General features: G+C 42.2%; 1 protein-coding gene across 2 annotated transcripts in view; it reads left to right on the forward strand.

Moving 5' to 3' along the window:
• Positions 1–14,088, forward strand: part of LOC145346807 (1-phosphatidylinositol 4,5-bisphosphate phosphodiesterase gamma-1-like) — a 209,437-nt gene extending 195,349 nt beyond the window's left edge. For both annotated transcript variants that reach the window (XM_080194556.1, XM_080194557.1), the window contains exons 31-32: positions 8,088–8,272; positions 12,873–14,088. In XM_080194556.1, coding sequence (XP_080050682.1) covers positions 8,088–8,272; positions 12,873–12,933 — 246 coding nt within the window. In that variant the 3' untranslated portion in view covers positions 12,934–14,088. The remainder of the gene's footprint in view (positions 1–8,087; positions 8,273–12,872) is intronic.
• The last annotated feature ends 510 nt before the right edge of the window (positions 14,089–14,598 follow it).

The raw sequence follows: 14,598 nt of genomic DNA on the forward strand, positions 1-14,598 counted from the left end.
ACAATCGCAGAATAAGTGGTTGCTCATTTAAGACAGAGATGTCAAGGATCTTCTTCTCTCAGAGGGTAGTTAATCTATGGAGACTGGGGTGTTAAGGCTGAGAAGGACAGGTTTTTAATCAGTAAGAGTTATGGAGATAATGCAGGAAATTGGAGTTGTGGACAATATCTGATCAATCCTGATCTCTTTGGGATGCATAGCAGTCTCAATGGGCTGAATAGCCTACTTCTGCTCCTTCATCTTACTGTCATATGGTCTTACGTTATGCATAGCGCTCACCATCTCTCAATCCTATCCACAGATAGCACCTCAGCATTTTTAGTTAATTCACTAGTGAAGAAAAGAGTTTCCTTAAAATATGTGAAAAGTATGGTTCATTTTTAAAGAAGCAATGGTTCTCTTTACTGAGTCAAATATCAAGAGTTATTTCCGACCACATAGCACGGAGATAATAATTCATCTTTTCACCACCAGGGGGACTCCTTCCTCTCCTTTGCTGTGCATTCTGGGTAGGATGACATCATTGTACTTGACATGTGTTCCACACACAACCTTTTATGGAAATCTTGACCAGCAACTATATCGGAGTCCAAATTCTATAGAAATCTTTTAAATTGGATACATCTTGTAATCTTCAAATTTATTACTATAATATATGGTTACTTAAATGCTCATTATTTCAAAACTGCCATGCATTCCATTTCCCCATTCTTTTGATATGAGGATGAAATAGGATGTAACTGTGCTCCAAATATTTTGAGCTATATTATCTTCTATTTTTCCTATATACATACAAATTAGGAGCAGATGTAGGCCTTCCAGCCCCTCGATCCTGCTCCTGCCATTCAATGAGTTCATGGTTGATCTGTTTGTGTTTCAAATTCAACATTCCCATCTACCTGTCGATAACCTTTGATTCCCTTGCCTAAGAAAATTCTATGTACTTCCACCTTTAAAATATTCAACGGCCTTGCCTCTACCATCTTGTGAGGCAGGGAGTTCCAAAGTCCCACACACTCTGAGAGAAAACAAAATGTCTCACTTCTGCCTAAAAGGGCCACCTCTAATTTCAAAACAGTGCTCCCGTGTTCTGGATTTATGCACAAGACGAGACATCCTTTACAAATCTACCTTGTCAAGACTGTTCAAGATCTTATATATTTCAATCAAGTCACCTTCACTCTCCTAATCTCCAGTGGAAGTAAGCCCAACCTGTCCAACCTTGCCTCATAAGACAGGCCGCTCATTCCAGGTATCAAGCTAGTAAATCTCTTCTGAACTATCTCTAACACGTTTATATTCTTCCTTAAATAAGGGGACCAAAGCTGCACTCAGTATTCGAGATACGGGCCGGGATTTTACAACCTCACTTGGGCGAGGCTTGTAAAATCCCGCCCGAGGCCAACAGAGAATTCCATTCTGGGAGTCTTGCCCTCCCCAATTCTGGGCTGGGTGTGCTGGTAAAATTCCAGCAATGGTCTCTCCAATGCCCTTTCTAACTGAAGCGTGACGGCCTTCTTTTTATGTTTGATTCCTCTAGTAATAATTGATACCATTCCATTAGCCTTCTTAATTTTTTTGACTTATGCATTACAACACCCAGATCCTTTACACCTTGAAACTCTGCAGTCATTTTCCATTTTAATAATTCAATTTTTTATCATTCTTCCTGTCAAAGTGAACAACTTCACATTTTCCTACATCATGCTCCATCCGTTGGATTTTTACCCATTCAGTTAACCTATCTATATTTGTCTGCAACCTCCTTATGTCTTCTTCACAACTTACTTTCCTACCCATCTTTGTTTTGTGTGCAGATTCAGCTACCATGATTTCACTCCCTTCATTTTAGTCATTTGTATGAATTGTAATAAGTTGAGACCCCAGCATAGACCTCTGGGGAACTCCACTTATCACATCCTGCCAATCAGAAAAAGACCCATTTATGCATACTCTTTGTTTTCTGCCAGCCAACCAATCTTTTATCCATGCTAATCCGTTACCCCACACACCATGAGCTTTTGTTTTTCACAATAACCTTATCAAATGCCTTCTGGAAATCCAAATCCACAGCGTGTGTTAATCCTTCAAAGAACTCCAATAAATGAGTCAAATGTAATTTTCCTTTCATGAAACCATGCTGACTTTTCCCATTTGCCTTGAGACTTAGTAAGTGCCCAGCTTTAACCTCCTTAATAATCAATTCTAACACCTTGCCCATGACTACCATCAAGCTAACTGGCCTATAATTTCTTATTTTTTGCCTTCTTTTCTTGAATAGAGGAGTTGTATTTTCTATTTTCCAGGCTGATGGAACCTGTCCTGAATCTAGCGAATTTTGGAAAATTGATACCAATGCATCTACTACATCATTAGCCTCCTTTATTATGACCTTAGGATGAAGTGCATCAGGGCTCCGAGATCTGTCAGCCCACAGCTCCATCAGTTTGCTCAGTACCCTTCCCTTGTGATTGCAATTTCACCAAGCTCCTCTCTTCTTCCATCTCCTGATACATAGTCATTACTGGAATGTTTTTGTATCCTCTATTGTGACATCAAAAGCAAATATTTGTTCATTCCAGTCACCATTTCATTACTATCCACCACTAACTACCCATTCTCACTCTCCAGAGGACCAAAACTCACGTCACTTGATTATTTTCCTTTTCCTGTAAAAACTCCTACTATATCTTTTTTTACATTTGTAGTTTTCTTTCTCTCATACTCTAATTTATTTCTCCTGATTAACCTTTTAGTCATTCTCCACTTTATGTTCTGACCAATCGTTAGATCCTCCACTCACTTCTTGCAGGTTATATGCTTTTTCTTTAACTTCTTTAATTAACCACAGATGATGGGTCCTCCCCTTCGAAATTTTCTTCATAGTATGAATATACTTATTCTGAGTAATCTGAAGTATTTCCTTCAATGTCTGCCACTGCTTCTCTGTTGATCCAACCACTAGCTTAGTATCCCAGTTCACTTCAGCTAGCTCAGCTTTCTTGATAACTTTGTTTTATTTAAGTTTAAAATACTAGTCTTAGACCCACTCTTCTCCCCTTTCAGCTGAATGTAAAATGTAATTATATTGTGGTCACTGCTACCCAGGGTGCATTCGCTCTGAAGTCATTAATTAATCATGTTATATTACATGATACCGAATCTAATATGACCTGCTATATCACTGTCTACATGGAGTTGGCACATTCTCCCTGTGTCTGTGTGGGTTTCCTTCGGGTGCTCTGGTTTCTTCCCACACTCCAAAGATTTGTGCATTAGGTTGATTGGCCATGCTAAATTTTAATGTCAGGGGGACTAGCAGGCTGAATACATGGGGTTACGGGAATAGGGCCTGGGTGGGATTATTGTTGGTGCAGGCTCAATGGGCCAAATGGCCTCCTTCTGCACTGAAAGAATTCTATGATTCTGTACTTTCTGGTTGATTCCAGAACATGCTGCTGTAAGAAATTATCTCAAAAATATTCTATAAATTCCTCATCCAGGCTTCTCCCACCAATCTGATTTTTCCAGTTTAGAGATTAAAATCATCTGATTATTGCTGCCTGTTTATTGCAAACGCCTATATTGTGGTTAGCGTTAGTGGGCCTGTAGACCACTCCTACTCGTGACTCTTTTCCCCTACTATTCCTCATCTCCACCCAAACCAATTCCACAACCCGACCAAAGAGTCTTTTCATTCCTTACACCACTATTTTCTTGCCCACCTTCAGCTATGTGATTAGAAAGAGGGCAGAAATGAACGAGGTGTTATATCCAGATACTAGTCTTACCCTTTCTAAAATAGATGCCATGAGGCATAGCACCCTCCACATCGAATGCCTTCATCAGCTCCTGTGCACACAGAGGAAGCAGTTAAAAGGAAACTCCAAGAAAGCTTTGCAAGAGCTTTGCTGTAACTGTGTGGAGAAAGCGGAAAATTTGAAAGCAGATAGTTGACCTATTTAACTTCCCACACAGAAAACGTGGCAATTAGATGCTGTGGGAAAGGATTGTTATGTGACTACAACTGACTGCGCAAAAAACTCTTACGCTCAGCCCTCGTGCCAAGGAATGGTGGAGAACTGAGTGGCACCCTCTCAGTAGGGCAGGGATGGAAGCATTGGAAGCTTTGATGCAGTCAGTAGAAGTGAATAACAATGTCTTGAGTAATTAGAGGAAGATTTTGCTATTTTCATCGATAAAATGTTTAATTAGCCTGCATATAGTGAGAGAGGGCAGCAGCTCACAGAACCGGAAACCACACACACACACACACACACACACACACACACGCTCACACACACTTACGTATGCACAGAAACCACCACTTTTAGGTAGAGAGAGTGACACACACAAGCAATGGTGTCACATGTGGATGATGTGATGAATCACTTCACAATTTATACCTTTGTAATTGTATGACTAATGATTTGCCAAATGCTTTTAGCCATACAGGGTGTAAATTTACATTGATCTGCTGAGGCAACCTATTCAATTCATGTTTTCGAAAAAATATTCTGCTTTTCTATTAGAATGTCCAAAGTGAATAACCTCACACTTCCCCACATCGTACCTGTATGTCATTGTGTTACCCACTCACTTAAATTGCAGCCTCTTTAGACAAGATTCTCCAGTCCCGTCCGCCAATTCCCATCCAAGATTAATGGATCTTTGGCTGATCTGTCAAATTTTCTGTTACACCCACAATGGTTCCCATAGCACACATGACCAGAAGAGTTAGGCCTCACAGCTTGTGTTCCCAGTTGGCTTTGTATTGTCAGCAAACTTGCTCTGGGTGTCTCTTGATTTAAGTAATTGACGTTCAATGGCATTGCCATTGCTGAAGCCCCACAATCAACGTTCTCAGGGGTTATCACAACTGGACTAGCCATATAGAGTCATCGACATTTTCAGCATGGAAACAGGCCCTTTGGCCCAACTTGTCCATGCTGCCCAATTTTTACCATTAAGCTAGTCCCAATTGCCCTCTTTTGGCTCATATCCCTCTATACCAATCTTATCCATGTCCAAATGCTTTTTAAAAGACAAAATTGTACTTACCTCTACTACTATCTTGTTCCAAACACTCACCACCCTCTCTAAAAAAATTGCCACTTTTGTATCTCTCCCCTCTCACTTTAATCCTATGCCCTTTAGTTTTAGACTCCCTACCTTTGGGAAAAAGATGTTGACTATCTACCTTTTCTATGTCCTTCATTATTTTATGGATCTCTGTAAGATCACCCCTACACTCCATGGAAAAAAGTCCCAGTCTATCTAGCCTCTCCTTATAACTCAAACCATCAAGTCCTGGTGACATCCCAGTAAATCTTTTCTGCACTCTTTCTAATTTAATAAGTTAAAGTAAAGTTTATTTATTAGTCACAAGTAAGGTTTACATTAACACTGCAATGAAGTTACTGTTCGGGTCAATGCACCTAAGTAGCACATCTTCCAGAATATGGGAGGAAACCGGAGCACCCGGAGGAAACCCAAGCAGACATGGGGAGAATGTGCAAACTCCACACAGACAGTGACCCAAGCCAGGAATTGAACCCATGTCCTGGCGCTGTGAAGCAGCAGTGCTAACCACTATAATAATATCCTTTCTATAATACAGTGACCTGTGCACTTGAGTATTCCAAGTGTCGCCTTACCAATGTCTTGTACAACTTCAACAGACGTCCCAACTTCTCGGATTTAATGTTCTGCCAATGAAACCAAGCATGCCGAATGCATTCTTCACCACTCTGTCCACCTATGAATCTACTTTCATGGAACCTGCACCCCTAGGTCTCTTTGTTCTATAACCCTCCCCAACGCCCTACCATTAACTGAGTAAGACCTACCCTAGTTCCATCAACGCAATAAATGCGAGTATTTATCTAAATTAAACTCCATCTGCCATTCATCAGCCCACTAGTCCAATTGATCAAGATCCTGTTGCAATCCTAGATAACCTTCTTAAATATGTAGCTACAAGAGCAGGTCAGAGGCTATGAATTCTGTGGTGAGTAACTCACCTCCTGACTCCCCAAAGCCTCTCCACCATCGACAAGTCAGGATTGTGATAGAATACTGTCCACTTGCCTGATTGAGTTCCGCTCAAACAACACCCAAGAACCTTGACACTGTCCATGATAAAGCAGTCTGCTTGATCAGTATGCCATACACCATCTTTAACATCCACTCCATCCTCCACTGATACACAGTGGCAGTAGTGTGTACCGTCTACAAGATGCACTGCAACAACTTGCCAAGGCCCTTTGACAGCACCTTCCCAATCCACAACACTCCAGCACCTGGAAGGACATGGGCAGGAGATGAATGGGAACAGCACTACCTCCGACAGTTCGCCTCCAAATTACTCACCATCCTGACTTGGAACTACATCGCCATTCCTTTTCTGGGCCAAAAATCCTGGAACCCCTTTCTTAATTATGGGTGTACCTAGAGCACAAGAACTGCAACAAAAAAAAGCAGAAAATGCTGGAAAATCTCAGCAGGTCTGAAAGCATCTGGGGGGAGAGAATTGAGCCAATATTTCGAGTCTAGATGGCCCTTCATCAGAGCATACAGAAACCACCACTTTCAGGTAGACAGAGTGACACACACAAGCAGTGGTGTCACATGTGGGTGATGTGATGAATTAGATGCCAGCATCCGCAGTATTTTGCTTTTACCACATGGAATGCAGTGGTTCAAGAACACCACCACCATCTCAAGAGCAATTAACACTGAGTAGGAAATACTTGTCTTGCCTGTTGATGCCACAGCCCATGAAAATATAACATAAAAGACTGTGTAGCATGATAAAGGTCATCAAAGTTCTCATTTTCATACATCTCAAGTCCTCAACACCTCAGGAAACGATTAGAATAAATTTAATGCCTGGATAGCCATTTTTTAGTGTTGAACCATTCAGTGCTTTCAGTCTTTTATATAAAAACATTTTCCCCCAACCTCAACAATACAGTAAAGGTCTGGGATTTTTGTTCTAGTTTAAATTGATGAATTACATTATTTTGTATAGTTCTTGCTGACCAACATTTCTGTGTGTGGGTCAGCGATGTGATCTTTATGTCCTCAGCAATGAAGCAGTAAATCTTTCTTATTATGGTCCACGCATTTGATTATTTGAATCTGTCCTCTCTATAACAATCAATCTCGCTCCATCTGAAACAGTTGGTTTTCTCTTGCTTGCCTGTTTTTCCTGTGTGGAGGAAATGAATTTGATATATTCATAGAATCTTGCAACAAAGATGAAAGCCATGCATTCATTATTTATTAATCCATTAATTTCACAAGTAGGCTTACGTTAACACTGCAATAAAGTTACTGTGAAAATCCCCTAGTTGCCACGCTCTGGCACCTGTTTGGGTACACTGAGGGAGAATTTAGCGTGGCCAATGCACCTACCAGCACGTCTTGCGGACTGTGAGAGCAAACTGGAGCACCCAGAGGAAACCCACGCGGACGCGGGGAGAACATGCAGATTGTGCACAGACAGTGACCCGAGTCCGGAATCAAACCCGGGTCCCTGGCGCTGTGAGGCAGCAGCACTAACCACTGTGTCACCATGCTGCCCATCAAGCATCAAGCGTCTAGCTGTTCCTTGATCGAGTCCTATTTCCTCACTCTTTCCTCATAGTTCTGCAATATTTTCCTTGTCAAGTTTGTACCCAATCATCACTTGAAACTTTCTAGCAATCTCCCACTTTATTATTATTAAACATATGTCCGACACTATCTATATCAGATAGTCTGCTCTCATCCAGTTATGGGCATTTACAATTGACCATTAATTTGGACCAATCTTTGATGAGATTTCTGGAGTTTCCTTTGGCTTGCTCAGCAAAATTGGTCACTGCAGCCTAAAAACAAAAATTAAGATAATGCAGGACTTTTATCTTAATGTACTAGAATTCCCTTGGGCGGGCTTTATTTGATCCCATGTATATGTGGCCTTGACATGCTGGGTGAAGCAGAATGCAGTAATTGCTATTGCCTACGTATGACGAAAGACCTCCGTCTGAATGTGACTTGCATTAGAAATGACAATCAGTCATTACACTATTTTCAAACAGGAGGAAGACGATGAGAACCTCTACTCGTCCATCCAGCAGCTACGCGATCGGACAAATGAGCTTTCCAACCAGGTGTCAAGTTTTGAGCGGAACAACGGCTGTGACTCCCGATACCAGCAACAACTGGATGAGCTAAGGGTTGCGCAGGATCAGCTGATGGAACTAACAGAAGCTCGAAACAAACGGTAAATGGGAAATTGGAACATTAAGAAAATTGTATACATGAATGTTCAGACACAGTTTGATAATGTTCTGGCTGGGATACTTTCTTACAATAACTGGGGCCACAGGAATGCAGTTCCATTCATCGGTGGAGACCATGGTACACTGGGATTATTTCTGGATTGCTGTAACAAAGAGCCATTAATAGAACAATCAACCAACTGGTTTCCTACAATTAAAAGAACTCTTTTTCTCTCCTTGTTAAAATTGTCCCAGCCTGGTAAAATTTAAAGCAGTAGGCTACGTGCTGGCCTTTTACTTTGGAAACCTAGATTCAAACCTAGCACCGGACAGATGGAATAAGAACATAAGAACATAAGAAATAGGAGCAGGAGTAGGCCATCCAGCCCTTCGAGCCTGCCCTGCCATCCAATAAGATCATGGCTGATCTGTCGTGGCTCAGTTCCACTTTCCCGCCCTCTCCCCATAACCCTTAATCCCCTCTCCTATCAAAAACCCATCAACCCGCGTCTTAAAAATATTTAGCGAGGCAGCCTCCACCACTTCAACGGGCAGAGAATTCCAGAGATTCACCACCCTTTGAGTGAAGAAGTTCCTCCTCAACTCCGTTCTAAACCGCCCCCCTTTTATCTTGAGGCTGTGCCCCCTAGTCCTATTGTCTTTTTTGAGCGGGAAGAGTCTTTCCACCTCTATCCTATCCATCCCATTCATCATCTTATACGTCTCAATGAGATCTCCTCTCATTCTTCTAAACTCTAACGAGTACAAGCCCAGTTTATTCAGCCTCTCCTCATAGCTCAACCCCCTCAACTCCGGTATCAGCCTAGTAAACCTCCTCTGCACTCCCTCCAAGGCCAAAATATCTTTGCGCAGGTGCGGCGCCCAAAAATGCACACAGTACTCCAGTTGCGGCCTCACCAATGCCCTATACAGCTGCAGCAAGACCTCCCTACTTTTATATTCAATCCCCCTCGCTATGAAGGCCAGCATCCCATTCGCCTTCCTGACCACCTGCTGCACCTGCAAGCTGGGTTTTTGCGACTCATGCACAAGGACCCCGAGGTCCCTCTGCACCGTCGCCTGCTGCAGTTTTTCGCCCCGTAAGTAATAGTCCTTCCTACCTTTCTTCCTACCAAAGTGGACCACCTCACACTTGCCAACATTAAATTCCATTTGCCATTTCCTGGCCCATTCGCCCAGCCTATCTAGATCCTTCTGCAGACTCTCCACACTCTCCGCACAATTTGCCGTTCCCCCAATCTTGGTGTCATCAGCAAATTTCGACACTCTACACTCGGTTCCCTCCTCCAGATTATCTATATAAATGGTAAAAAGCTGAGGCCCCAGCACCGACCCCTGGGGCACTCCACTAGTCACCATCCGCCAATCCGAATAGCACCCGTTGACCCCCACTCTCTGCCTCCTATTTGACAACCAATCCTCTATCCACGCTAACACCCTACCCCCAACTCCATGTCCCTCGACCTTCTGCAATAACCTCTTGTGAGGCACTTTGTCAAACGCCTTCTGAAAATCTAGAAAGACCACATCCACCGGCTCTCCTCTATCCACCGCCCTAGACACATCCTCATAGAACTCCAGTAAATTTGTCAGACACGACTTCCCTTTAATGAAACCGTGCTGCGTCTGCTCTATCAAGCAATTCCCTTCAAGTTGCCTCGCAATTTCCTCCTTAATGACAGATTCTAACATTTTACCTACCACAGACGTTAAACTAACCGGCCTATGATTCCCTGCCTTTTGCCTGGCACCCTTCTTAAACAACGGCGTAACATTAGCCGTTTTCCAATCATCCGGTATTTTCTCATAGAGTTCCTTGTAAAATGAGTTGTAATAGTCTCCATCCAATTCCTATTAAATTTGGATTCATCGTACTAATTCAACATGAACGGTTCATGAACGGGTTGAAAATTGCTGGAAAAATAAAGCTATTAATGCACAAGTCAGCTAGCAAGTTTAGGGAATTGATGAGAATCATAGCAATTTTCCAGCATTTTCTGGCCAATTTGCTGGTGTCACATGGCAGCCGTTGCTTCACACAAGGGACATCTCAATCTTAGGTTTCCTGTCATTTTTAAGAACCTCCTGGATTTGCATGTTAATTACACATTAAACCAATTAGGGCTGGAATGTAATGACACATGTACCTTTTTATGATAGTAATTTTATGACATTAATGCAATGCAAATCAAGTGGCCCAGAGGAGAAAACAATTTGAACTGCTCAGTCATGTTGTTGCAATTAATAAGCTGTCCAGGATGTTGAATTTATTTCTCACTTTCCACTGTCTCCCTTTTTCTCTTTCAATCATCCGTCCTTTTTTTTCCCTCTATTTATCTTTCTATAACTGATTTGACACAAATCCACCTGTTCCTCTGTCATTCCTCTGCTTCTTTCTCAATCCTTAAATCGCACTGATGAAGGAGATACACTGTTGGTTCTGCCATTCACCAAAGCCTCAGATGCCTCATGACTCTCCTCTTGTCAGCTCATACTTCCAGCAAGTTATGATTTTTTTTATTCATCTGTGGGGCATGGGCATCGCTGGTTAGGCCAGCATTTATTGTCCATTCCTAGTTCCCTTTGAGAAGGTGGTGGTGAGCTGCCTTCTTGAGACTGTTTTGATCTCCTTACTTGAGAAAGGATATACTGGCACTGGAGGGGTTGCAGAGGATATTCACTAGGTTGATTCCGGAGTTGAGAGAGTTGGCTTATGAGGAGAGACTAAGCAGACTGGGGCAATTCTCATTGGAATTCAGAAGAATGAGGAGAGACGCTATGTAAACACATAAGATTATGCAGGGAATAGATAAGATAGAAGCAGGGAAATCGTTTCCACTGGCAGATGAAACTAGAACTGGGGAGCATGGCCTCAAAATAAGGGGAAGCAGATTTTGGATTGAGTTGAGGAGGAACTTCTTCACACAAAGGGTTGTGAATCTGTGGAATTCGCTGTCCAGTGAAGTAGTTGAGGTTACCTCATTAAACGTTTTTCAGGCAAGGATAGATAAATTTTTAAACAGTAAAGGAATTAAGGGTTATGGTGAGCGGGCGAGTAAGTGGAGCTGAGTCCACGAAAAGATCAGCCATGATTTTATTGAATGGCACAGCAGGGTCGAGGGGCCAGATGGCTTGCTGCTGTTCCTAGTTCTATTCTTATGTAAATACTGCAGTTAGCAATTGATACAGGTGAGTGGCTTGCTAGGCCTTTAGAGGGCAGTTGAGAGTCAACCACATTGCTGTGGCTCTGGAGTCACATGTAGGCCAGGCCAAGTAAGGATGGCAGATTTCCTTCCCTAAAGAACATTGGTGAACCAGATGGGTTTTTCTGACAATCAACAATGGTTTCTTAATTCCAGCTTTTTTTATTGAATTCAAATTTCACTATCTGCTAAACAAGTCAAACTAAAGGGAGAAAGAAAAAAAGCTAGCAGTAGATGTCCTGAGGTGCTCCACCTCACCAAGATATAATCCAGCATATTGCAGGCAAGGAAACCTGCTGACCCAGCCTGCTGCATATGTGACTCCCCTCCCACACCTACATGCTTGTACTTAAACTGGCTTCTTAAGTATCTGCACAGGTTATTCAGTTGTGCCAAACCCTAAAGGCCCGCCACCATTTTTGCACAGAAGCCAGGATTGAACAATACAAATCAGCAGCTCAAGGTGAAGAATAGATTTTTAAAAATTGGCCATTTCACTCAGAGAAGCCACAGAATAGCTCATGTACAAAACTGAAATAAATATCACTGTTGTGTAATAGACCTCTGAGTTTGGGTTGAAAGACAAGAGTTTTTGGAACAAAGTATAGAGATTTTAACTTGGCATATAAGAAAGACTTGCATTTATATTCAGTATTTTCACAACTTCAGGTTGCCCTAAGTGCCTTAAGTCAATGAGGCCTTTTGTAGTGTTGTCACTGTGTACTGTACAACATGGAGTAACCAATTTGCCTACAGCAAGTGCTCACAAAAAATAATGGGATATAATACCAAATCTGTTTTGGCTGTGGGATTAATATTGATGTGGAAATGCCAGCGTTGGACTATATTGCCCTGTTTGTGAATGGAACTCCCACTCACCTGACGAAAAAAGCAGCAAGCGCTCCGAAAGCTAGTGGCTTTTGCTACCAAATAAACCTGTTGGACTTTAACCTGGTGTTATGAGACTTCTTACTGCATTAATATTGGCCAGCTCTTCTCCAAATATTGCTGTAGATTCTCTTATACCCAACTGAGAGGGCAAACGAGCTTTCAGTTTAAGATATTGTTCAGAAGCCAGCACCTCTGACAGTGTAGCACTCCTTCAATACTGCACTAGGGTGTCAGCGTAGATTGTGTGCTCAATGTTCAGAAGTGAAAGCTGGATCCAGGGCATACTAACCCCAAAGTGTGATTGCTGCCACAGAGTTTTATCTGACCCAGGAATGCCTAATGCGAATGATGGGCATGTGAAATGGGAAGTATTCCAGCGCCAGCACTAACTTGCCTCATTTAGAGGAGCACAGAAACAAAGTACATCTGCCTTTTATAGTGAACTGATAAACTCAACGATCCTTTGTTTCTTTTTTTGACCTTTCAGACTCATAGAAAAGAAAAAGAGAGACAGACTACGGCAACAAATGGTGAACAAGAAAAACTAAAGATTCACATGAGTCTGGCAGCGCCAAGGCTGCAGGTTGTTAAGACGTCTATCGGTTTCCATGGAAGCCCTTTGCAGTTTCGACCTACGATCAGGCAGTCCTGAAAAATTTCTGTATGAAGTCCATTTAGCACATGGTGTAAGCTGGCCTAAGCTTTTTGGAGACAATTTCAGAGACTAATGATACAGCTCTGGTGCCTTTTTAACATTTCCGTTTCTTTCCCTCTTTACCATGTAACATCCACAGATGACCGATTATTTTTTTAGAAGTGTCACTATAAAGAAGAGAAACAGATGCACTTACATCAGATCTGAAACTTAGCACCACATCAGCCGGTTAGGTCTCATGCAAATATGGAGAAGTTCATTCAGCATATCCAGTTCCTTGGCGTTTTCTCCACCTCCCTTGCTGGTTCTTGCCCAGACTATCGATACATTAGATGTCCTGCCTAGCAATCACTCTTCCTGTGTGTCACGCTTATTTCCTGGAAAGCTTTCCCCTCGTACTTTGCAGATGACACCACTATTATAAAAAGCCAATGGGGACCTACCCGTACATTCAACAAAAAAAATCGTGAAGGTGTTTTAATGTCCCATGCCTATGTGACCATGGTGAGGACATTGGTGGTCAGTTATTGTTACATTCATGGGGACATTTTGTTCCATCCACCAGAGCCCCGAGCTCTGGAATAAAAGGGAACAACAGTGTTTGGAAAAAGCATTGATTGCTATTTCAAAATTAAAAAAAAGGTCAGTCTTTTCTGCTTGCTGAGTCGCTCTCCAAAGAGAGGGTGTTTCTTTGTTTATGCTCCCGTTGACAGGTTTCCCCACCCCTTCCAGCCATCCACTCTTAAGGCCACGTCAGGGTTGGGGGTTGGGAGGCAGGCTCCTTCGATGCCGCCGATTGATTCTCTCAGACAGACTGCTGGGAGACGAGCAAGAGTGGATTTTTTTTTTAGAGAAAATTTTTATTTTTCCAAGTTTCAATTGTACAAAGTTTAAAAAAAAGGGGGTCTATAATGCCCGACGTACAGGTAGAACCGAGCACGAACATTAATAAATAGAAAAGATGTAAAGGAAAATATGTATCCCAGCATTTAAGTTGACATTAAATACATGAGTACGAGCAGATTCAATAAACAGTGTTAATACCTTATTGTAGTTGCGTTAATTTATTTTGTCCTCCCACCCTTTGCCATTTTGTCCTGAAGTCGCAGATTCAAACTCAGGTATATTTTCTCCAGCGATTCTTCCAGCTGATCATGCTTCATTCCTGTGTTGTAAAGGAAGTGAGTCATGCAATCCGATTTAGTTTCATTTTTAAGCAGAAAACACAGCTCTGTTGCCCTTGTCTTCAAGCTTTATTCTCCTGTATATCTGTTACCGTGTGCCTGTTCTTAATAAATGAATCCACAACACGTTTACCCAATCCCCTGTGAGTGACTGGCACCTTTATATCATTATAAAAACATGACATGGTGTGCATCAGCGGTTTCTACTAAGTGACATGATATTCTGAAGAACTGAAGCCACTTGTTACCCATAAGGATGAACTGAAGCGTCAGGATGGCATCACACTCTAGAGAGTAAGAGTAGTAGTGCCTGTACCAGGCAGTGAGTCACTTCTAAAGGAATTACACAGAGCTCATCCGAGTGTATCAAAGAT

Source organism: Carcharhinus amblyrhynchos, chromosome 8 (assembly GCF_965287045.1).
Source record: "Carcharhinus amblyrhynchos chromosome 8, sCarAmb.v2.hapA, whole genome shotgun sequence".
Lineage (NCBI taxonomy): Eukaryota > Metazoa > Chordata > Chondrichthyes > Carcharhiniformes > Carcharhinidae > Carcharhinus > Carcharhinus amblyrhynchos.